This window comes from Mus pahari, chromosome 1, assembly GCF_900095145.1.
Source record: "Mus pahari chromosome 1, PAHARI_EIJ_v1.1, whole genome shotgun sequence".
Taxonomy (NCBI): Eukaryota; Metazoa; Chordata; class Mammalia; order Rodentia; family Muridae; genus Mus; species Mus pahari.
In genome coordinates, this window is record NC_034590.1 from 3,191,771 (window position 1) to 3,215,752 (window position 23,982).

At 51.0% G+C, this 23,982-nt stretch overlaps 1 protein-coding gene across 1 annotated transcript in view; it reads right to left on the minus strand.

Annotated features, from left to right (window-relative positions):
* Positions 1-1,248: 1,248 nt before the first annotated feature.
* Wdr62 (WD repeat domain 62) overlaps positions 1,249-23,982 on the minus strand; it is a 37,848-nt gene continuing 15,114 nt past the window's right edge. The window contains exons 10-33 of the mRNA XM_029538458.1: positions 22,958-23,095; positions 21,300-21,478; positions 18,406-18,497; positions 16,199-16,324; positions 14,574-14,641; positions 14,366-14,487; positions 12,666-12,741; positions 11,922-12,033; positions 11,781-11,844; positions 11,115-11,237; positions 10,198-10,331; positions 8,437-8,489; positions 6,224-6,442; positions 5,424-5,492; positions 4,802-4,929; positions 4,398-4,501; positions 4,027-4,125; positions 3,709-3,840; positions 3,370-3,484; positions 3,134-3,263; positions 3,003-3,054; positions 2,212-2,874; positions 1,607-1,743; positions 1,249-1,514 (exon numbers count right to left, since the gene is read on the minus strand). Coding sequence (XP_029394318.1) covers positions 1,266-1,514; positions 1,607-1,743; positions 2,212-2,874; positions 3,003-3,054; positions 3,134-3,263; positions 3,370-3,484; positions 3,709-3,840; positions 4,027-4,125; positions 4,398-4,501; positions 4,802-4,929; positions 5,424-5,492; positions 6,224-6,442; positions 8,437-8,489; positions 10,198-10,331; positions 11,115-11,237; positions 11,781-11,844; positions 11,922-12,033; positions 12,666-12,741; positions 14,366-14,487; positions 14,574-14,641; positions 16,199-16,324; positions 18,406-18,497; positions 21,300-21,478; positions 22,958-23,095 — 3,384 coding nt within the window. The 3' untranslated portion in view covers positions 1,249-1,265. The remainder of the gene's footprint in view (positions 1,515-1,606; positions 1,744-2,211; positions 2,875-3,002; positions 3,055-3,133; positions 3,264-3,369; positions 3,485-3,708; positions 3,841-4,026; positions 4,126-4,397; positions 4,502-4,801; positions 4,930-5,423; positions 5,493-6,223; positions 6,443-8,436; positions 8,490-10,197; positions 10,332-11,114; positions 11,238-11,780; positions 11,845-11,921; positions 12,034-12,665; positions 12,742-14,365; positions 14,488-14,573; positions 14,642-16,198; positions 16,325-18,405; positions 18,498-21,299; positions 21,479-22,957; positions 23,096-23,982) is intronic.

Here is a 23,982-nt window from a genome sequence, read left to right on the forward strand (position 1 = left end):
TTTCTGAGTTCGAGACCAGCCTGGTCTACAGAGTTGCAGGACAGCCAAGACTATACTGTCTCGGAAAAAAAAAAAAATCTTCCTGTTATGGTCACATGTGCAGTGTGAGGTCAGCCAAGGGTGGACATATAAATGGGTAGGTTTATGAAGTCTGAGCTGGCTGAGAAACTGCTGAAGAGGCTCCATCTCATAGACTCAAATTCATATCCTTAATGTTTCTGGTGCAGGTTGGTGTCTCACTGCCTGGTCCTGGGGAGCCAAGGGTGGGTTTGGGGTGCAGAAATGAGTGGCCACACCGACACACTAATGGAGGAGAGCGGTTTTCCTCTCAGGTACCCTATGTCTGCTACCATGCTAGGAGAAACCTAGAGTCAGGTCTAACAAAGCTGTTTTTGTTTTTCAAGAAGTTTCTTCAAGTAGCCCTGGTGTCCTGTAGACCAGGCTGGCCTTGAACTCACAAAGATCCACCCACCTCTGCTTCCTGAGTGCTGAGATTAAAGGTGTGCACCACCACTGCCTGGCGCCTGTTATCTTAATTAGAGCTACCATGACTGCCCACAGATCAGGCCTGTGGACCCTTCCTAAGAGTGGATGGGATGAAGCTGGGTGTGTTGGCTCTGTGCTTTAGACCTCTCTGCTAGATTCCCTTTTATAAGGACATGGGACATGAGACTGACCTTCTTGGGACTATACTGCCTAAGATGAACAGTACTCTCCCTAGTGAAGGCAGCACAGAGCTCAGCTGCCCAGCAGTGTTAGTTCAGTGGGGACTGTTTTCTATTCCTGTTGCAGAAAGGACAACGGCCATGGGACACTGTAGGATTCAGTGTGGATGTGGCCCAGGGCTGGCTGTTGGCCAGTAGTATATGTACTGAGGACAAGTTCAGGCCCATCGAGACCACAGTGGCTCCAAGGACTTTATAAGTACCCATAGGTTAAAATTAGTTCCTCCCTAGGGAAAATGGCAAACAGTGTAACCCTGCAATAGCTCAGTTTGCTAGGGACAGGCTACATGGGAAGCCAGGTTACACATCATTATGGCTGGCTCCATGTTCCCTGTCAGCAGGTCCACAGAACAGGGCCTGGAGCTAAATGTGTCTCTATGCAGGCTGCTTCATCCATGCAGGGGTCCTCTGCTCTTTCTCTCTGCATCCATTGAGAAGGGCTTTACAGACAGAGCAGGTTCCAGGAAACAACTGTCAGTTTATTTGTTTACAACGCTATTTCTCCAGGGCAGCAGGGCTTTGGTAGAGGGCTTCAGGCTCTCAGTCACCCCTTGCCTTCCGCCTCACTGCCTGTACCAGCAGCTCTGAGTAGTGTTCCAGCAGGGCCTGTAGGTTTGGGCTGGCCAGGGGACAAAGAGTAGGTGGGGACAGAGGGCCCGGGCTAGGCAGTGTCTGGGGTGGGGCCATACAGTTGCTGGCTTCTAGCTGGTTGAGGATCCAGTGGAAGGTGGAGACCAGCTCAGTCTGTGCCTGCTGCTGCTCAGGACCCAGCTGGCCGCTGGAGACCAGCTGTAAGGGACGGCAAGCTTGTTAGAGGACATCCAGGGAGTGGCAGGGAGCCCTCTCCATCGTCCCACCCTGCCCTGGGCTCCTTGGCTCACCATGTGGTAAAGGTCAAGGGCTTCTTGGAAGGCGGTCTGCAGCCTGTGCAAGACTGATCCCACACTGCCTAGGAGTTCTGGGGGAGGGACTTCTGTGTCCCAGTGTCCAAGGCTGTCTGGGATCACACCTGATGCATCTAGGGGTAGAGAGGAGTAAATGGCTAGGATACTTTGTCTTTCTAGATGGCCCAAGAGAGGCCAGGTAGCTGGGCTAGACTGCTGGCCCTGGACTACGGTCTTCAGGCCCCTAGGCTCCTCTTCCCCACAGGGCTCTGCTCAAAGTAATCTTTTCCCTAAAGCCTTTTGCTGCCACCCTGAACCTGAAGCTACACTGCTGACCCCCTTCCCTTATTTTTCTCACTAGCTTGTATCACCTGGTGATAAGCTTGACACTCTGATTTTTGTCTGGGCTTCTCCCCTAGTGTAGGAAATCAACCTTCTCTTGTTTGCTACTATGTCGCATGCGCGCAGGCGCAGGACCTAGAACAAAGGCCAGCATATGCTCACTGGCTATGTAAATGAGGAATGGATGGATGCTTGAGTGAACCTGGCACAGCCCTGTGGCCGGGCTAGGGTTCTAGCGAGGCCCCAAGGGCAGTACTCACCGGGGGTGGGCTCCAGGAGAGCAGCAGTGCTGCCAGGCATCCTAGACCTGGTCTCTAGAAGTTGGAGGCTGTTAAGGTGGGCAGGAGGGGTTAGGGGTCCAGAGGCTGAGGTCTTTGGGAGAAACCTAGAACTGTGGGGTCCCAGGGTGCTCATGTCTACAGGGCTGGGTGCAGAGAAGCTGGCCACTGTGACTGCCATACTAGGTGGGACACCCACAGGTTCCTGAGACCACACACGTGTGGTGGGTGGCTCCCGTGGAGGTGGAGAGAGGAGCTGCTCACAGACACTGGATAAGGTCAATTTCAGGCTGGCTCGAGCCTCATGGTTGCCCCAGGAAGGCGGTGCAGGCTCGTGGTCTCTGATGCTGGAGGTGAGGGCCACTGTAGTGGGGATGGCCTGGAGTTCCTGGCCAGGGGACAAGGGCTTGTGAAGTGACCGGGGTAGCTCAGCTGTCACAGGGCCCTCGCTGTCCCCAAGAGAGGCGCTACGTGAGGTCTTGGCATGTGAGCTCGTTGTGGACTCCAGGTAAGGACACGTAGATGGGGCGGAGATGCTCTGCTCCTGGCCTGTGCTCAGTACAGATGTGGGTGTTGGAGGCTTCCTGTCTGTGGGTGGCACCGAGGAAGGAGGGACACAGGATGCCAGGCCCGAGAGGGGAGGGGCTGCAAAAGAAGATGGTTCACTTGTACCCCTGCCTCAGATCCCTGCCCTAAAAAAGCTTCACATCTAAAGACACTCCCATGGCTCCGCTGGTCACCAGGGCTGTTCCTCTAGGATTAGGGAGACTCACCCGGTAGACACAAGCCCTCTGGAGTCTCTTCAGCCTCCTGCCCTGAGAGGACCTATAAGCACAACTCTTGGTAAGGACGAGGCCTCCTGGCTTGCAGCCCCGTGTCCTGAGAGAGTGATCCCAATACTCACGTTGGTCCCATCTGAGGACATGTAGCCAGTACCTGCTCTCAAGGGCCCTGCTTTGGGCTGGTTACCCCCTTGGCCCATAGGCTGAACCTCTGGAGACTTCATAAGGTGCAGGGGCAGTCGGGGAGGGAACCTGGGGAGGAAGCCAGATGGGAAAGACTCATAGTTCACACAGCCTCCCCTGGGGTAACTGAGGGGCTGGGGGTAGAGAGAAGGGGCACAGGGGTTACAGCTTCTACCTGGGGGTCTTCTGGAGGCGGGAGAGGAACTGGGTGGATATGCTCAGCCGGGGATTGAAGAAATAGTCCTCAGTCTCTGAGATCTTTATGTCTCCCAGTGATCCATGAAAGAGCTCTAGGAAGATACCCATGGGCCCTCAGGCCTGCCAACATCTCAGATGCCTCAGGTGTGAATCGAGGGGCCAAACCGTCTGCTCTTCCACCCATCCTTCACCACCTTATCATGGAAGACTACCCAAGAACACTCACACTGTTCCTGTCACTAAACACACACACACACACACACACACACACACACACACACACACACACAAATCAGGGTGCAAGGTCAGGTCCTACCTTCATTAGGGGTATCAGTTAGTGTCTCAAAATGGTGGCGGAGGAACTTTTCCTGCTCAGGTGTCTGGGGTAAGGAGCCGTTGCCCAAGCCTGGCACCTCAGGCTGGGAAAGCTCTTCTGTACTTGAGTGCTCTGGATGGAAGGCAGGGTGGAGAGGAGCTGTCAGCGCTCTGAGTCACAGGGATGATGCTTGACAATGGAGAAATCCAGACTCGCCCGCCTGCCTCGCACCAGGTTGCTACCAGGCTGAACAGAAATGGCAGTCTTCCATTGAGGAAACTGAGGCTCAGGACTGAGAGGAACATCTACCTGGCTTACCTGCTGTCATGGTGAGGTGAGGGCCAGGGTCCGTTTGAGGAGCTGAGTCGTGGGCGGTGGCAAAGCTGCCCTCCAGTTCAGCCTCTGACTCCCCCGAGTCTGAAGGGATAGAGGGGTCAGGGGCCTGCCCAGGTCAGACAGGGCGCACTGCCCAATGCTCTGAAGGATGCGAGGGCACTTTTTTATGGACCAGCAAGTGAAGCAGTGGCAGAGCTGGGTGCTCACTAGTGGCTCAGCATCCTCAGCAAACGGCAGGAAACCCCTTTGTCTTCTATGACATTATCAACATCGGAGAACTAGGTTACGGCCACTACCACTGCCCATAAGAGGCCACTACAGACCATGAGGGTGCCTGCTTGCTCCCCACTCACCCTCAGGGGGGCTCTGATCCTTTGAACTGACCGAAGAGACCCTGAGATAGGTGTCGCCTTGCTGGTCTTCAGGTCCTGCCTCTGTCTCCTCCTCATAATACTCCCTGCAACACCGTCAGGGTGGGGTTATACTGGCAATTAACAACTGGCCCTTTCCCAGAACCCTGAGGCCCACACCCTGCTCCCAGAGCACACCCCAGCTCTCCTGCCTCCAAACAAAATCCCTCATCCAACCCAGGACCAAGGAAAATGAGGTTGCAGTTGAGCCTGTTGGAGACAGTCCCTCAACTCACCCATGTCCATTCCCACAAGCCACTGAGAGAACAAGAATGTTTCCAGGTTGGGCCTCTCACCAGGGCTCCCTCTCTCCAACTATGGCTCCCTGTGGCGCATAGGACATTCACCTGTGCATCCCTGTAACTGCCGCTTCTGCCTCTGGGGAGCAGAGGATGAGTTCTCTTGTCTCAGTGGCTTCCCTCTGCAGAGGCAGGTAGGAGGGGTGGCCTCGGTTGTCCTCTCTGGGACTCCCTAACTAGAAGCGAAGAGCAGAGCCATTCTGAGGTAGCCAGGTTCACCCTGGGCCCATGAATGATGCCAGCAGTTATGCACAAGGAGTGACCCCACATCCCCACTGCCAGACACATCAGAGACAGTGTGAATTCAGCCAGACCTGTTCTCCCACCCTGATATCAGCAGGTGTAGGTCTGACCTAAGTCCAGAGGAGGCCTTAGCCAAGCGCTAGCTGGGCAGGCTCAGCAGCACACACATTACATCCCAGCACCCAGCAGCAGAGGCAGATGGTCTCTGAGCTCACAGCCAACCTAGTCTACGTAGTGAGTTCCAGCACAGCCAGAGTTACATGACCAGACCATCTCAAAACACAACAACAGAAACAGGCAAACCAGTTCATGAGGAGACATGAGCGCACAGGCTCCCTCAGGTGGGGTGGGTGGGTATTGACTTGGGGTCAGAAGAGATTTTCCAAGAGGTAGAACATGCTCTGTGGATGGTGTAGGTGGCAAGTACCTCTGAGTGAAGCAGGTAGCTCACCAGGCCTCCTCCCGGAGACGCAGCGTGTCTGTTACCTAGTGAACACTGTGTCACAGTGAGGAGGAAATGTATGCATTAGAATAGGAAAGGATGGCTCTCCAAGAAAAAGGAGTAAGGGCTGAGCCCTGCACCTCTGAGTTCTCTGAGGCAATAGAGCCATGATTTGGAAAACTAAGAGAAGAGAGGCAAGCCTCTTACCTCAGGTTACGACAGGGAGGGGCTGATCCACCCACTTGAGCACTCCATTTAGAGAGGCCTATCCTAGAGCCCAAACTTTAAGAGCTTGGTAAAGGGGTGGAGAGACGGCTCAGTGGTTAAAAGCACTGGCTGTTCTTCCAGAGGTCCTGAGTTCAAATCCCAGCACCCACATGGTGACTCACAACCATCTGTAATGGGATCGGATGCCCTCTTCTGGAGTGTCTAAACCCAGCTACAAGTGTACTCATATACATGAAATAAATAAATTTTGTTGGTGGTGGGTTTTTTTTTTTTCGTTTGTTTGTTTTTCGAGGCAGGGTTTCTCTGTGTAGCCCTGGCTGTCCTGGAACTCACTCTGTAGACCAGGCTGGCCTCGAACTCAGAAATCTGCCTGTCTCTGTCTCCCAAGTGCTGGGATTAAAGGCATGCGCCACCACTGCCCGACAGATTAAATCTTTAAAAAAGAAAAGAGCTTGGTCAAGCCTCTGAGTGACCCCTACCTCCCCGTCATCCTCTCTCCTCACCCCTGAGTGGGCAGCCACAGTGCAGGGACGGCAGGTGGGCTTGGGGGGCTGTACCTCACTTAGCAGGCCTGCCAGGTTCTGTGGCTCTACTGAGTCCAGAACAGAGTCTTGTAGATTTTCAGGCTTCATGGGTGTAAAGTAGGAATCCAGGCTCCAAGCATCCAGGATGGTCTTGAGGGGTTCCTGCTCAGCCCGCTCTGCCCAACGACCATGTGGCTGGTAGCTGCGCTTGGCGTGGAAAGCTGAGCTGTCTGTCACATCATCATCCCCTAGCTGGAGGACAGGGACGATCATCAGGCAGCCGCCATCGCCATGCGCCTGCTACTTTCCATAAGGACTGCACAGATCTCATGTGGTCTCTCGGCCTTACGCCCTGCCCTTTAAGCAAACAGCTTCCAGACATGATGAGCCTCTGTCCTGAACCTATCTACCCCCCTTCTCTTCCTCTCTCCCTCCTCCTTTCTTCCAGATAAGGTCTTACCCTGTAACCCATGGTGGCTGGAACCTCCCCCTCCCATAGAGCCAACCTTTCTGACCCAGCTCTCAAGAACTGGGACTATAGGTGTAAGCCACTAGGCCAGCTCGGAACCTCTTACCAACAAGGCTTGGCCACTCTCCACACGGGTGTCTCAGAGTTACTATGTTGGGGGCTCTACTTCTGGTTCCCCCTTATCTGCCCGGCCCCCATGAAGCCTCACCAGATCCAATGATTCTTAGCAGTTTCTTAAGCCCCAAACAGTATTCACCAACAAATTCTGTCAGCTGTCACTCAAACACAGACCCGTTCCTATTCTACCAAAGCTGTTGCTGGAGATGACATATTTGCGATTTGTGTTAATTCTCCATTTTCTCATGCCCAACTGTGAGACAGCTGAATACGCACTTAACTTCTCTGGACTTCAAATTCCCTGTCTGCGAGATAGGGATTAAAAAAGCCCCACTGAAGGTTTTGCTTTGGTTTTTTTGTTTTGTCTTTTTTTTTTTTTCCGAGATGTTCCTTTTTTATTTTATTTTATTTTTGATATATTTATTATATGTAAGTACACTGTAGCTGTCTTCAGACACTCCACAAGAGGGAGTCAGATCTCGTTACGGATGGTTATGAGCCACCATGTGGTTGCTGGGATTTGAACTCAGGACCTTTGGAAGAGCAGTCGGGTGCTCTTACCCACTGAGCCATCTCACCAGCCCTGTTTGTTTCTGAGACAGGGTCTCATGTCCTCATGTACCCCTGGCTGGCCTGGAACTTGCTATGTAGCAGAGGATGACCTAATCCCGTCTTTACCCTCTGGTGCTGGGGCTTGAGAGGTGCATCGCCACAGCGGAGGGCATGACAAACACCAATAATCGCTGTCACCTCCAACCCATCACTTTGTTAAGAGTCAGTCGCATTTACCCCAGGCTGGCCTTGAACTCCAGAGAACTCCACATCCCCTCCCCTTCCTCCCAAACACTGGGTGTGTGCCCGCCTTCCTACTTCACTTCCAGTTAGGGGTCTTACTAAGCTGCCCAGGGTGGTCTTTTCTTCCTTCTTCAATGCAGACAGGCCTTGACCTTGTGATCCTCCTGTGTCAGTCTCCTGAACACCTGGGATTACAGGCCTGTACCACAGCTCTGGCTAAAGGCCAGGGTTCTGCTACCAGTCTCTCCTCACTGGCTTCAAGCCTGTCCCTTATCCATAGCAACAAGCAACCATTCCTTCCACCCTACCACTATCTTTGTCGTCTCTTTCCCTTCTATCCAGCTGAATGGCCTCACCTTTGATATCCCTTTAGAGTCCACTCATTTCCTTCTGTTCCAGCCCCCAGCCTCTCTTCCAGGCCTCTTACCTGCCTGTTCCTTGGCCTATTTCCTGTCACTACCTTAAGTTCTGGAAACTTCAGCAGATTCACCTTGGCACTAAACTGACATCCTGAACAATCTTTCCTTTCCTTCCTAGTGTCGTTTCCTCCCTTGCATATACCTGCTCCCACACACGTGGCTTACTTCCTTAATGTGGGGTACACGCCCTCTGTGACTTCCCTTCACAGGACAGCAGGCCTGGAAGAGCAAGACTATCCCTTGCTCCCTTGTCCCACCTCCAATGGCCAGAACAGTGGCAGGCATGGGGCCAAAGGCTGTCTGAACCAAGGGCTGCCTCAGCTGAGACTGAAAGGATGATGGGTTCTCCACAGAAAGGAGACATGGAGAGGAAAAAGGACTTCCTGAAGGGAAGGGGAAGGCTCCCCTGACAGCCATTAAACCTCCCATCCTCCCAGGACACTCACCAGCCGCTTTGCCCAGAGTGGCAGCTTGCCATTGGTCAGCAGGCATGGAGGATCTGCAGACACACATGGATACACAAAGACGTGTCAATTCTCCAAAAGGGGTGGCACAAGAACCCACGGGTGGGTCAAAGATGTTCAACCTCACTAATTGTCAGAGAAATGAAAATGTAGATAAGGTCTACTGTTCCTCAGAAGACTCACCAACTCTAAATCCTGGAGAGGGGCTGAGTGTCTGTAATCTCAGCATTCAGGAGAAGCAAAAGCTCCAGGCTGGCCCAGGCTACAAAGTCACAGCCTGTTTGCAAAAGACCAACACCATGGCCACGGGTGGGCCTTGGCTGTGAGTGTTAGCTCTGGCATGTGCAGGCCCTGAGTTCAATCCGTATCACAGTGTGGGGGAAGTAAGCAGAGCCTCACACAACATTTTGGATAGCACAACCAACTGAACTTAGAGCACTCTTGGGGTTTCTTTACATCCATAATAGGATGTGTTGCAACGCACACAGAATATTAGTGTTCAGGGAAAGGCCGACAATCTAAACCAGCCAAGTGGTTAGCGTGGAACAGCAGACTGGGAGTATGGGAGGTACAAGAAAAATCACACCTGCTTTTTCCAGCTAAGTTCTCACACAACTTTAATGTATCAGGAAGCCAAAGTCCTTCGGTCTCTCGGGAGAGCCACTGTACAGGCACCCCGTTCTGTCTGTTTCCAGCCTTTCTTACAGCTGGAGGCATAATGGCCAGTTCAGTCCATGGAAAGCCTAGACATGACTTCTGAGAAAAGGCTTCCTCTTTATGCATTTGTGTGCAGTACTGCACCCAGGGTCGCACACACACCAGGCAAACGCTTGCCCACTGAGCTACTTCCTTGGCTTTTTTTAAGACAGGTTCCCAGGCTCATACTCTGTAAACCAGGTAGGTCTTGAGATCTCTGCTCTCCTGCCTTCACCTCCTGAGCATCCATGATTACAGGTCTGCTAGGAGCATTTTTAAAGGGTGATTCTTAGGAAAGACTGTCTTGCCTCTTCAGCCAGCCCTAATGCCTGGAACTTGAGCAGCCATCTTGCAGGAGAGCAGGCACACATCTAGCTTTTTAATCAAATGGGAGCTGGTGTTCACCCCTGGCAGAACAAGAGCACACCCCTTTCCCTGGGAAACCCTGTGAGGAAGTTTGCTTGGTCCTCAACTATAGCCAGCCTTGCTCAGGTACTTAATTTAAGCCTTAGCCTGCAGGATCTGGCCCATCACAGCAACTGACTGAGACATGGGCCACAGTTTACCTCCGGAGCACAAATCACAACTCCAGAACTCTGCCTGAGATTTAGGAAGGGTGCTCACTTCTCTGCAGTTTTATACGCTGACAGCTGATAGAGGCCTCTTCTCCCCTCAAAAAGGGACAGTCTGCCTATGCACAAAGGCAGGGTGAAGAAAGCAGGCAGAGGATGGAGAAAAAGATCTCCCTCATCTTTGTGATTTTGAGATAAAGTCTTACTTACTATGTAGCTCAGGCTGGCCTGGGACTTGCAATCCTCCTCCTCCTTCATCCTAAGTGAGCAACCACGCCAGCCTCAACTTGCTATGTAGCTAAATTCTGGGATACCAGGCGGGTGCACAACACTCAATGGGACGGAGCTTCCCTTTAACATCACATGACTACCTGAACCCAGCAAACCTTGGCTAGCATTCACTTTTTCAGTTACATCAGCCAAAATCGTTAGCTCAATATTACACTAATAGTTCTACTGGTCCCGCTTCCCTAACCTGGGTCCAAGCTCTCTTTGGATGGTGTTTTCAGCAACTCTTCTGGCTCACATTCCTCCTCCATCTCATCTTCTGTCTGCTCTCCAGGGCTCAGGGAACGAATCTCACTTGGTGTGGATGCATATATCTCCTGGCTTTGGAAAGGAAAACAGAAAGGAGAGAAACGTAGGTAAATGGTGTGAGAGAGGGATCTGTCTAGAGCTGAGTCTGTGCAAAGTTTCAGCTATGACTGCTGGTAGCCACAAGGCAGGGTATTAGTCTCAAAGCTACAGCGCCAACGAGGGCCCATTCCCGTGGTGCCTTGCCCAGTCATTCCTCACAGGCCCCTGGGAGTCTACGTGGAGGCCCTGGCAAAGCTTCCAGGGCGGGAGAAGACAGGAACAGACCAAGAGCAGAAAAGAAACCTCTAAACATCCCTGCTAAAACGAGCACTCACCGCCACCTTCCATCTCAAATCATTATCTGAGCTCGGTGTCGTGGCTCATGCCGATGACCTTAACACTTTGGGGCTGAGGCAGGAGGACTACCTTGAGTTTAAGGACAGCCTGGGCTAGCTGACAAGACTGTATTAAAAATCATTATGGGAGTTTACTCCAAAACAGTCTGAGAATGACAGAAAGACTAAAGCAATGTGCTTAGGGAACTCATGTAAGTGAATGACCAGCTCTGTGCTGAAGGATAAGAGGCCACTCAGTGACACTGGAGTCCCTGCTAGTTCTCGTCTTGAGCACCCCTCTCCACTGATGGGAAAGAAGAGCCTTCTAAGCATGAGATTTCTGCACTTTAAAGCCTTTCCTAAGTGTGTTTTTGGAACTTTGTTTTCAAAGCCTGACATGCCCGGCAGGCTAAGGCTAAAGAGGGCTTAGCCAGGGCTTTCTTGGCCTTGGCCACTTGACTGGTCTTGGGGCTGGCAGGACCTGGGAGGGCCACTCCACTTCTGGTCCTTGGGCTGCTGCTGCTGCTCCTGGTGGTTGATCTCCAGCAAGTGCTGCTTCATGCAGGAGGTGATTTCCGGGCCCAGGTGCCAGATGAACACACAGCTGCAAAGACCGGGGCACAATCAGAACAAAGTCCATGTGGGAGCCACAGCCCACCACTATGGCTAAGATCCCACTCCACAGATGCCCTGTAAGCTTAGTTTAAGGGCTTTGGATCCTGGCCCGGGCCCAGCCATTCGAGCTCACTAGGGCCTGTTTTGAGGCCTCAAGATTCAAGGAAAGGAGCTTTGGGTAGAACCTTGGTAAATCAAAGGGAGAAACGAGAGACCTCCCTCCCCAGGACCAACCAATCCCATAGACAGGGCACAGCATCATGCTTTCAGACAGATGGGGCCACCTCTCTTACAGAGCAAACCGAGGCTCAGAGAGGGGAAAGGGCCTGTTCAACATCACAAGGAAACGACAGATCTGGGGTGGAACTTAGGGCTGGAAATGACTCAAGGTGTATACTGACTGAAGTGAGAGTAAGCTGGGAGCTTTGAAGCGCTCTCCACACAGGCTAAAAGCACAGCTCGCTAGGACTGAGCCCCTCCCACCTATTCCTAGAGAAAGGCCCACCCAGGGCAGCCTCCACACTTGTCCTACCTGTCTCCAGATACTGTGATCAAGTGGCGGCAGTCATAGGTGAACTTCATGCCAGTGACAATTTCTGCAAGCGAAGGAGAGGCCATTCTTACTCTGGGTCAGGCTGTGGAAGCAGGAAAGAGGGCACAGGCAGGCACCTACCCGAATGGCCGAACATCTTGGCAACACACTCGCCCGAGTAAAAGTCAATCAAGGAGATGCTTTTGTCAGAGCAGCTTGTGGCCAGGAAAGTGCCCGACGGGTCCACGTGGACCTGAGGGAGAGTCACATGTCACCCTGAGCTGCTTGCTTTATCCCAATTGGGATGCCTGGGCCAAACATCTCAGTACCACCCCGAGTGACCACCTCTCTTGTTTCCGACACTTGAAACAGGGAATCAGCTCATGGCAGCAGTTTCTGCTCTCACTTTGCTGGTGAAGAATTAGCAGCCACCAGGGCAGAAATGGTGGTGGTCAGGCCCAGGCTAAGGTCTGAGTGCCTGGGAACTTAACCCTCTGCAGAACAACCCTAGGATAGAAGCTGCTTTTATTTGCATTTGACAGCCGATCAAACAGGACTGACACCTGTCTAAGTCACAGTCAGCCTGAGGCACAGCTGGGAACTCAGGGACCCTAGCCTCAGAACAACTCCTTAGGGCCAGAGTCTCTGAAAAGTGCCTACCTGTCCTGTGCCCTGTGGGAGAACAAGCCAGGAGAGGACTGAAAGTCTCTCTGCTTCTTCCAGCCACACCCCACGGTCACCCAAACTACAGCGCACTCAGCAAGAGGACTCCCCCCTCTGCTCCACTCAAGCACCCTGGCTAGCCAGGCCTGAGTATGCCCTGTTCAGTGACCTTCGGGGGCAGGGTGGGGCTGTGTTGGGGGTGTGTTTGAGGTTCACACTCACCTTCAGCAGGGACCCTTCGTCGCCCTGGGAACCCTTGTAGCACTTCTTCTGTTTCCCACTCACGGTGTTGTAGACCCTGGGAAGTGGGGTTGCCATGTGGGAGCAGAAGACAGACACCTCCTTTCCTCCTGGCCCTGCTGCCCTCTGCTCTAGAAGCCTCCGCTTCCTCCTGTCCCCATGACGTCTGGGAGGGAGCCCCCACCTCCAGCAGAGAGGTTATGTCCTAGAGTACAGTTGATTTGGCATCGGCTCCCTTTCACACAGTAAGTTAGGGCTTCGTCCCAGGCGGAAGGAAGGAGCCGAGGAAGGAAGCAGAGAATACATTCCCCAGGCTAACCCTGACAGCTCCTGACCCTCCTACAGGCCACTCAGGACTCCCAAGGCTCCCTTCATTTCAGCCCTGACCACTGTGCACATTCCTGGACTGTGAGCTTCGTGAAGGAGGGCTGGGCTACCGTGGCCCCACTGTGATAGCAGCATTCCCCTGCCCGCTGAGACATTTAAGTAAGCTATGAGCTTGTGACTTCTCCATCTGCACAGACCCAGGAGAACCACACGTCTGCAGGGCTGCTGCTGGCTAAGCTTTCTGAGAGCTAGTTTTGGGTAGGTCATGGTGGCCTCCAATTTGCTGCAATGTATCTAAGGCTGGCCTTGAACCCCCGATGTTTTTCCCCAGTGTTGGGATTACAGCCACACAGTGCTATGAGGATCAGGATCCTTTGACACTCTCCTCCCCTTGAAAGGAGCCTCTATCCTCTTGCAGTCTTTCTCAGCTACAGAGCAGAGCTGCTGTGTCCTTGCAACTCTTACAGAGCTGAGTTCTCTCCCTCCCTCAGACAGCTGGGAGACAACCTTGAATTATAACTACTTTTATCAGTGCCTTGTAACATCTAGGGCACATGAATCCTCCTACCCGAAGCCCCTCAGAAACCTACTTTGTCTTACAGAACTGAAAGGCTCGTCTCTCCTTTTGGGGCCCCTCAATGCTGCCTATGTTAGACCTAATACTGTGGGCACGGAAGGGCCTACCACTGACTCTATTGTGCTTGCCACAGACTGCACTGACTCTCCTAATGCTCCAGCTCTCTCTCCCTTTAAGAATCTCATCACACTACCATGAGGCTGTGCCTCTCCTAATATTCTGGGAACTGAAAGGCTACCACTGCCTTTGGGACCCCTGCCATATTATTTACATGGCTATCTACAGCCAAGAGCCTCTGGCTCTCCTAATAAAGCTCTTCTGAAGAATGATCTCATCTCAGCTTCCTAAGAACCTGCTATCAAAGTAGGTATAATACCTGCCTGCTTGAAGCAACGTCTAAGAAACAAAGGCTGGAAGCCGGGCGCGGTGACGCACGCCTTTAATCCCTGCACTTGGAAAGCAGAGGCGGGTGGATTTCTGAGTTCAAGGCCAGCCTGGTCTACAGAGTGAGTTCTGGGACAGGCAGGGCTATACAGAGAAACCCTGCCTCAAAAAACAAGACAAAAAACAAAAACAAAAACAAAAAAAAAACAACAACAACAAAAAGAAACAAAGGCTAGATCCATCAGTCTCACCAGCTTCTCCTGGAACAGATGAACGGTGAGAAAAAGCAGGCAGTCTCTTCTCAGGGAGAAGACAGCAAGCAAGCAAGATCTTACTAGGCCAACCTGGAAGCAAGCTGGGGCCAGGCCAACAAAGGGCACAGGGAACTCCTCACCTAACGTTGCGGTCCTGGCAGGCTACTGCCACATACTTCTGTGTGATGTCGATATCCATGTCATACAAGGTGGTCTTCTCTGCTACATGGTGGGTACGGACAAAGTGCAGCCCATCCGAGGTCTAGCAGGGCAGGCAAGACCTTCAGAGGGCAGGCACCCCTGACAAGATCCTGACCTTAGACCCCCAAGGAGGCCACCCCACTTTACCTGCTGGGCACTGCGAAAGTAAATGCTCTTGTCAGCTCCACAACTGATCATCTGGACATCTCTGGTGCCTAGAAGAGAAGAGGCTGGATAGGGCTGCCCTATGCTACACAGGAGGTAGGGAAATGGGAAGCTAGGAAATTCTACTTCAGGGCAAGCGACCAACTCGATCAGAAAGGTTCCTACTGGTGGGGAGGCCTTCTAAGACACTGTGTGAGGCAGCTCTGGGCAGAGCATGGGCACACAGGACACAGAGGGGGGTGGCGGTGTACATTGGTAACCCCAGCACTCTGTAATCCAGCACTTGGGCAGCTGAGGCAGGAGGAACTCAAGTACTAGGTCTGTTTAGCTATAGGAAATTCTGTTACAAAAAACCAAGAACAACTAAGGGCCAGGGATGTGGCTCAGTGGTACAACCCTTGTTTAGTATGCTCAAAGCCACAGCACTGTAAAATAAATCATAGCAATTGAAAACTGTGTCTGTGATCCGTGCCTGTGATCCCAACACTTAAGGAACATAGGCGAGATCAACTCAAGGTCATCCTTAGCTCCACACTAAGTTTGAGGCTACTGTGTGTTGCACTTGAGAGTCTTGTTAGAGAGCTGAGGATGCTCTTACATGGTCCCTCTATATCCACTTCCAGGTACTGACATTCCGGGCCCAGCTCCCACAGGTTAAAAGACTCAATCAGGTATCTTCCTGTCACCTTCTACCTTTTCTTAACATTAACTTATTGTACACACAGTGTATAGTGTGCATGTGGAGGTCAGAGGACAGCCTGCAGGAATTGATTCTCTTCCATTATGTGGGTTCCAGGGTCATCAGACTTGGCAGCAAGCACCTTTTAGCAGCTGAGCCGTCGTGCCTGCCTCTTGCACCTTAGTTTTTATCTAGGCCTTCACCTTTCACTGAAGCTGGAGCTCACAAGAACCCTCATGCCCTACACTTTCAGCACTGGGTTACAGGTAGATTTGACGTGGGTGCTAGGGATTGGAGCTCAGATCACCATGCTTACTTGAAAGGATTCTACCCACTGAGCATCTCTTCTGCCTCTGTGATGGTACATCTGCTCTTCCAGGTGAATCACCTCTGTAACACAGCACGTGTCTGTGAGGAAACCTGCAGAGGCTTAGCCAAGGCGGGATGACCCACCCTGAATGGGGGCAGCCCTGTGTGGAGTAGCCTCAGCACACACCTCTCTGTTCCTGACTGTGGATACTGTCTCCTACTCTGCGGCCATGCCCTCCTACCAAGAACTCTATCTTCTCCTCAACTGTGAACCAAAACAGGTCCTTTTTTCCTTTTTGAGACCGGGTTTTTCTGTGTCACCCTGGTAGTCCTAGAACTCACTCTGTAGACCAGGTGGGCCCCAAACTCTGAGATCCGCCTGCCTCTGCTTCTCGAGTCCTGGGATTAAAGGTGCGAGCCAGTACTGCTGAGGCCTCTCAATCACTTTTAAAATAGCATTAGTGATATTAATTTTCATAAATCAGTAAACCAAGAAGTCCAGTCTTTAGATTCCCCTGGTTGCTGTTCCTTTCTCTCAGGACACAGGGCATGACTGGGCTTCCTTGCAAACAAAGAGCCCCATCTGCTGGGGGCTGCAGGTGGGAGGAAAGGAGCTTACCAGCAAACTTAATGGCTGTGATGGAGGAGGAGTGGTCATCCAGGGTCTGCTCCAGGTTGTAGTTCTTCTCCACATTTAACACATGGATGAGTCGGTCCCGACTGGCTGAAGCCAGCAAAGTCACTCCTGTGAGTGGAGAGGACAAGCCTGGGATAACATTGTCTTTACTTCCAAGATAAGCTAGTGACTGAGATGTCCAATGCTTGGAGAAGGGGTCTTTGGCTCCAGAGCTGCAGCTAAGCTGCCCCAAACCAAGACAGGCGAAGTCCTGGGCTCTAGGCAGTCTTTTTCCAGATCCCCCAGTTGGGTAAAGGCAAATCTTATGTGTGGGCACTACACTTATCTGCAGTAGGCACCTAAGCCTACCACAGCACTCCTCCTCTGAGTCCTACTGTGGGCTGCTATGGCATTCTCTTAGCCTCACTTTAAACCACGGTCCAGCTCTGAGTCTTGGCTACCCAGACCCCAGGCAGACCTTGCTGACCACTTTCAGCCAATTGTTTCATCGGGCCTCCTTCCCCCTTACTGGCCCTCAGACTCTGCCTGCTCTGGTCACCTAGTAGAGTTTTGTTTTTGTTTTTGTTTTGCTTTGTTTTGTTTTTTAAATACTTATTTAGACACACTGGAAGAGGGTATCAGATCTCATTATGGGTGATTGTGAGCCACCATGTGGTTGCTGGGACTTGAACTCAGGACCTTTGGAAGAGCAGCCAGTGCTCTTACCCGCTGAGCCATCTCGCCAGCCCCCTAGTAGAGTTTTAATAACACCGTCTGAGGCTGGGCTAGCTCAGGAAAGAGACACTGAAAGAGAATCTGATGGGCAGAATGTGGAGGATGAAAGAACAAAGGTTGGTCCTGAGAATCATCATGTCACAGCAGGATCTAACTCCATCTAAACTGGATAATGTGGTGGTCTAAATGAGAAACGACCCCAATAGGCTCATGTGGTTGAACACGTGGTTCCCAGTTGGTCCTCCTGTATGGAGAGGTAATGGAGCCACCAGGGGTGGCTGGAAAGGTATCAGTCACTGGGGACCAACTGTAGGACTTACAGCCTCACCCTACTTCCTGCTCTGCTTCCTGTGTGCAGAGAAATCATCAGCTGATTCCCTGTTCTCGTCACAGGCCATGCCTTCCCTGACATAAAGGATAGGGTTGCATCTCTCTGGAAGCACGAGGTAAAACAAACCCTCTTTGCTGTACATCATCTTTGGTCATAGTATTTCATTACAGCAGCACAAAAGCCACTCAACACAGGGTATTCCAAGTGTACTGGCTGAACCAAAAGAAAACAGATAAACTCCACACGGAGGGAAACTCTACATGGCTGGCCTGTACACTGCAGAAAGTCAAAGTCCAAATACCAAGTTCAGACTGGGGAAGTACTCCAGAATAAAGACGGTAACACAGCCAAGATAGCTACATGTGACCCTAGATGAGAAACAATGCTTCTATGAGAGACAATACTCAGGAACTAACAAAATTTGAGTAAGAACCATTGTACAAATATCATGGTATCAAAGTGGAATACACATATTTGATAAGTGTAACACAGTGTTTCATATGTGTGTGCATATAAATAGATATAAACACACGTGCATATATGTATGGATACATGTGACCAAGATGAGACCCATTACAATGACAGGTAATGTTCCAGCACAGAGCTACACCCCTAGCACACAGTCATAAAAATGCAGATGTTCTTCTGAGGGTAGTGAGGGACAGGGGACATTATGCCTGAACTTTTACATCACCCCACAAAAAAAAAAAAAAAAAAACCAAAATGTGTACACTCTTCTTTTGATCTGCATGTGGCACTCGCATACACGCAGACCAACGGGAGAGAAAAGCAGAGAAGTCTTGCACAGTCAAAGGGTTAGACTACATTTAAAGAAAAGCCTGGATCTAGACGCAAGGGCTCGATATATTTGCTATAATCTTCTTGCAATTTTTCTGTAGTAATTTAACACTTTAAAAGGCATGCCAAGCACGCAGTCTGTCCCTCCAGCAGATGATGAGCTTACTCACGCACCGCCTCGGGCCCTGATGAGGTTCTGGGACCAGCATGAGCCCTGGCTGTCTTACTTTGTGGAATCCAAGCCAGCGTGGTCCAGAGTCTAGCAACAGAGCTTTTACTGAAGATTCCCACTAGCTGCTACTTCCCGTGGCTCTGCCCGCCTGACCTCAGCATGCTGTGGGCTCACCTGTCTCGGGCTTGGAGTACTCCAGGCACAGCACCTCAGCATCGTGGGCCTCCACCTTGATCAGCTCATCCATGAAGTGTAGCTCGTGGATCCTGGGAGACACATACTGCCAACTGTACCCTGCCCACAACCCCTGGCCTGGTTCTAGGCCAGTACTGCAGTCTTACCATGTCAAGTAGTCTGCGATGCCTAACCACATCTTCCCATCCAGAACACGGCTATGGTAAAGGAAAGAGTGCAGAGGCAAGGAGACCACAGGCATGACCTCTTGTACTTCACAGGCCAAAGTATAACCACAGGGGTTGTGGACAGTCCTCTGGAGCAAAGCCATCTTTACAAGCTAAATATCACAGGCAAAGAATCAGAGACCATATTTACAGATTTGCCTTGCCTTTCTCTTTCTCTCTCTCTTTTTTTTTTTTTGGAGACATGATTTCTTGTATATCCCTGGCTGCCCTGGAACTCACAGAAATCCACCTGCCTCTGCCTCCCAAGTGCAGGGATTAAAGGCGTGCACCACCACGGCCCAGCCGTTTTCCTTCTTTCTATCCTAATTGAAGCTTCCCCGTCCCCTCCTCTCTCTCCAATCTCTCCCTTTCACCCACCTCCCTTCTCCTCAGAAGAGGGGAGGCCTCCCATGGAAATGAAAACAGATTAGTTATCCTTTTAGAGGGAGAGAGGGTCCTCACTATTTACCCCTACCTGGCCTTGTACTTGCTACGTAGGCCAGGGTGGCCTCAGGCTCACAGAGATCCACCTGTCTCTGACTCTAAGTCAAGACTAAACTTGTGTGCCTATTTTTTAAATATATGTGTGTGCATCTTCGTGTCTGTGTGTGTGTGCATGTGTGTGTAGCACACGTAACCCAGCCTCTCTCCAGCTTTTAAGGAAATTCCCCATTATGCTTTGTTCACTCTTCATTCTTCCCCCTCTCTTTTTAAAGACAGGGTCTATCTATGTAGCCCTGGCTGTCCCGGAACTTGCTGATACCAGGATTAAAGGTGTCACCACCACATTTGGCTCATCCCTCATTCTTAAAATTCCTCAAATATAGACTTTGCTTATTTCTGCCACCACAGCTCCTCTCCCGTCTGCTGTGTGAGTTGTATAAAAGAGAGGTAAACCAGGGCTTAGGCCCAGCAGGCTTAGAGGACTAAATCAATGGTATCACAGTGCTTGGCCATCACCAGGCAGGGGGCAATAGTGTTCACCCATGTTAGCACCTTTTACTGTTTACCAGTCAAGGGACAGCTGTCACCATGAGCAGCTTAGTGACACACTCACCTCACTCAATGCAGTGACTGATATCACGTTGCCAATATTTAAAAATCACAGAATTCACAGGAAAAATGCAACAAACAAAAACAAAAACAAAAAAACAGACTAGTGCTAAATAGATGGTGGGTAAGGCTGACTACTGCCAAGACTAGTGATTTAAATCTCCAGGAACCACACTGGGAAGAGCTGACCCTTAAAGGCTGTCTTCTGATTTTCACACTTACAGTATACTATGCACATGCATATGCAGTAAGTAAATAAATTAGAAGCAATTCACTAGTCACTCCATGGTAGCTGCCCCTCCATGGGGGGACATGCTTTGCAGTCTCTTCCCCACTTGCTTGTTCAAGACTAGGCTGCACAGCGGCCACGTACCACCTTAAAACCTGCTCTCTTGAACAGAGCTCATGTTCCACTAGCACCCATCAGCTAGGCATGATGGCTGCTCATGCCTGTCCTACAACACTAGCACCCTAAAGGCTGAGGCAGGAGGTCAGACACAAACTGAAGACTGATCTGGGCTACACAGTAAGTTCTAGGCCAGAGTATGAAACCCAGTCTCAATGACTGAGACAGAGTGGGGAGATAGCTCAGTAGGCAAAGAGCTTGCTGTGTAAGTCTAAGGATCTAGGTTTAGATCCCTAACACCCACGTAGAAAGCTAACGACAGCAGAATGTGCCTGAACTCCAGCGCTTGGGCACAGACATAAAGGGGATTCCCTGGGACTTGCTGGCCAGCCAGTCTAGCCAAACTGGTGAGCTTCCAGACCAGTGAGAGAGCTACTCAGAAGATAATAAGTGTAATAGTGACAAAAGTGGAGATCCAACCTTGACCTCTAGCCTCCATACAGGCACATACAGGCATGCACACCCACATACACATGGACATAGAATAAAAATGACAACAAATCTAGCCATGGTAGTGTACACTTGTAATTCCAGAACTCAGGAGGTAGAAACAGGAGAATTAGGAGTTCAAGGCCATCTTGGCTCTATATGTCTGTTTTAAAAAAACCACACCAGGGGCTGGAGAGATGGCTCAGCAGTTAGGAGCACTGGCTGCTCTCCAGAGGACCTGAGTTTGTAAGGTGACTCACAAGCACAAGTAACTTAAGTTCCAGGTGATCTGGCATCCCTTTAGCCTCTTCTAGGTAGACACACCCACACACCCATGAGACACACAAAACAAAAACAAAACAACCAAACAAAAGTGTGAACAACCTTTTGAGGTGGGTCGACCACCTGGGCCTTCCCTGCTCCGCTGCACTGAGTCCTCAGTACCCAGGCCCTTACAGCTGGCTCCTCCCGCTGACCTTTAGTTTCCATGTCCACTGCCTGTGAGAGTGTTCCCTAAGTCCCTGGCCAGTCGGAAAGCTATCCCATGAAGCTGCTGAGGTCCTGGTAGCTTTATGACTTCAGACCTTCAGGAAGCCCCTCCCAGTTGAAGTCCTGGGGTGCTACTGGTAACTGGATTACTATCCATGGTCTCTTATTCCCACCCAGCAGCTGAGGTGCGAAGACCAGGACTCTTCCCCAGTGCCCTGAGACACCCACCCCCACCCCCACCCCATGCTAGGTCCAGGAGGTGAACACCAGCCATTATCAGGGCCACTTGCCTCAGATTTCCACTGCGGTCGCCTGAAGCCAAGTGCTGGCCGTCAGGACTGACCTGCATGACTCGAACCCCAGCTTTCATATCCATGGGAGTCCCGTTCTCACTGCCCCGGTCTGGGAAGTGAGACATGTCCTGCAGGTGCTGGATGTCATTCTCTACATAGACCACCTTCAGCAGAGACTGTGGGAAGAGAGGCTATGGTCAGTACTGCAAGGAGCTTCCAGCAGCTCTGTGCTCAGTGCCCCCCACAGCACAGACCTTCCGGTTCAAGAGAGGAGCTTCCTTGCTGTTAGAGGAGATGCTAGGCACTGAGAGATCGCGTGGGTGGCCTTTTTTCCATCTGGCCACATGAGGATGACAGCTATCTTACATGACAGAATGAGGAGATGGAGGACCCCTGAGTCTCTAAGAGCTTCCTGGAGCTGAATAAGCTGCCTCCAGACCTTTTGAAAAAAAATGTGTGAGTGTTCTGCCTGTCTGCCTGCGTACCATGCATGTGCTGTGTCAAGGAGGCGAGAATCAGTCTTTGCATACTCTGCAACTGGAGTTAACTGGTTGTGAGCTGCCACAGGATGCTGGGAACTGAACCCAGGCCCTCTACAAGTGTTTTTACCTGCTGCCCCATCTCTATAGCCCACACGCCCCTGATATGCCTGAGAAAATCACACTTTCACAAGAGTTTTAAGATGTTCTTTTTCTGTTGTTACTTTGTTTTTTTAAGACAGGGTCTCATGTAGCCCAGGCTGGCCTCAAACTTCTGCTCCTCCTGCCTCTACTTCCCAATCGCTGGGTTTATGAGTGTCTGACACCATGCTTGGCAAATGTCTACATTCAGGACAGCGCTGGCTGGGGAGGGGAGATAGCAAAACAGTGGCTGGGCCACACTGAAGACAAAATGCTTCCATTCAACAAGTTTTGTGTCCCCTCTGGGCCTGTGCATAGGTTCTTCCCCAGGTATGAAGTCTGTCCCCTCCTCTATTCACCCCTACCCCTCATACTGGGGATAAAGCATTTTCTTCCAGAAGAAGCTGCTTCTGCTAACCGGATGGACTCTTGGGATGGCGTGACGGTGTCTTAGCATCCTGTCCTTTCCTTTATGGTGCTCCTGCAGGTGTGTCTGCATATGACTTGAAATTACTGAACCCCTGTCTGTTTCACACTGGACTTGGAGGTGTCTCAGTGGCAGAAGGGTCTTTTAGCAAATCATAAAACGAGTGACTCAGTTCTCAGCTCCCCAGAAAAGGTCCCTTGCTAACTAACCTAGCAGTACTGAACAAAACTTCAGGAAACTGTTTCTCTCCGGCCTCCACCGGCCTCTTCCTATGATCCATCCAGCACACCAGCTGAGGCTCCCAGTGCCACAGCCACTTAGATGAGGTAAGTCCCTGCCTGGTCCTGCCCACTGTGCTCCCCTTGTGTTGCTACGCACGATCATCTCTAGTTGGGCTCAGGAGAGGCTGCAGACACAGACTTGACAGCAGGAGCCAGGTGGGAGAGAAAGAGGAGACATCACGTCACAGAGCACGGGGAGGGAAGGGAGGAACACACAGAGACAGGAGTGAACTATTCCTGGTTTCTGCCCCTCGGGAGGCCTAATGTCCCTGTTCCACAGGGAAGTCAGCACATTCCCAGGAACCAGAGTGCAGAGAAGCTACTCACATCGCTGAAGATGTTTTTCTGCCATCGAGTGTCAGAGCTGCTATCCAAATTCCAGAAGCGGATGGTATTGTCTGAGGAACAAGTCAGAAAAGTCCCGGACGGCAGGCAAGCTCTCTGGTCTTCAAATTCAGGGTACACCTACAGTCCCAGAGAACAAGGCAACACCACAATGACAGGTGATGATGGACTGCTGCATTTGGGTGAAAAACTAAGCTGAACCTTGAAATGGTGCTGAACACCTAGTTGGGAGTTGATGCAGGAGGATCAGAAATTCACTTCAGACTTAGCTACATACTGAGTTCATAACCAGCCTAGGCTACAGGAATCCTTGTCTCAAACAAACAAACAAACAAACCCCAACATTTTGAGAACTACATAACAAGATCCTAGTCTCAAGAACACGAGACAGGAGCGGTGGTGCAAACCTATCATCCCAGCACTTGGAAGAGGTAAATACACCTCCGTAAGTTCAAGGCCAGCTAGGGCTACAAATGAGACCCTGTCTAAAAGTGTGTGTCTCTCTGTGTGTTCTGTGTGTGTGTGTGTGTTTCCCAGATAGAAAAAAAGGAGTTTTAAAAAAAAGTGACCTTTTCAGAATTGACTAATTGCCATTCTTCGATTCTGGTATTTAAAATAGAAAAAACCCCAAATAAATAATAGGGTATTTTTATTCTATAATTCCCTGTGTCTGTGACAACTAGGAGTCACCTTAGTGCCCTGAATGAGTGGCAGAATGGAAATGCAGTTCTGTGGTAGGGTTCCTATATAGTATGGATAAAGCTGTGGGTTCAACCTCAGCAGCAAAAAATGAAAGCAAAAATTAAACCACCCATGCCAATTCCCACTAAAAAAAAAACCCCAGTTATTAAAAAATAAATAAATAGGGCTGGTGAGATGGCTCAGTGGGTAAGAGCACCCGACTGCTCTTCTGAAGGTCCGGAGTTCAAATCCCAGCAACCACATGGTGGCTCATAACCATCCGTAACAAGATCTGACTCCCTCTTCTGGAGTGTCTGAAGACAGCT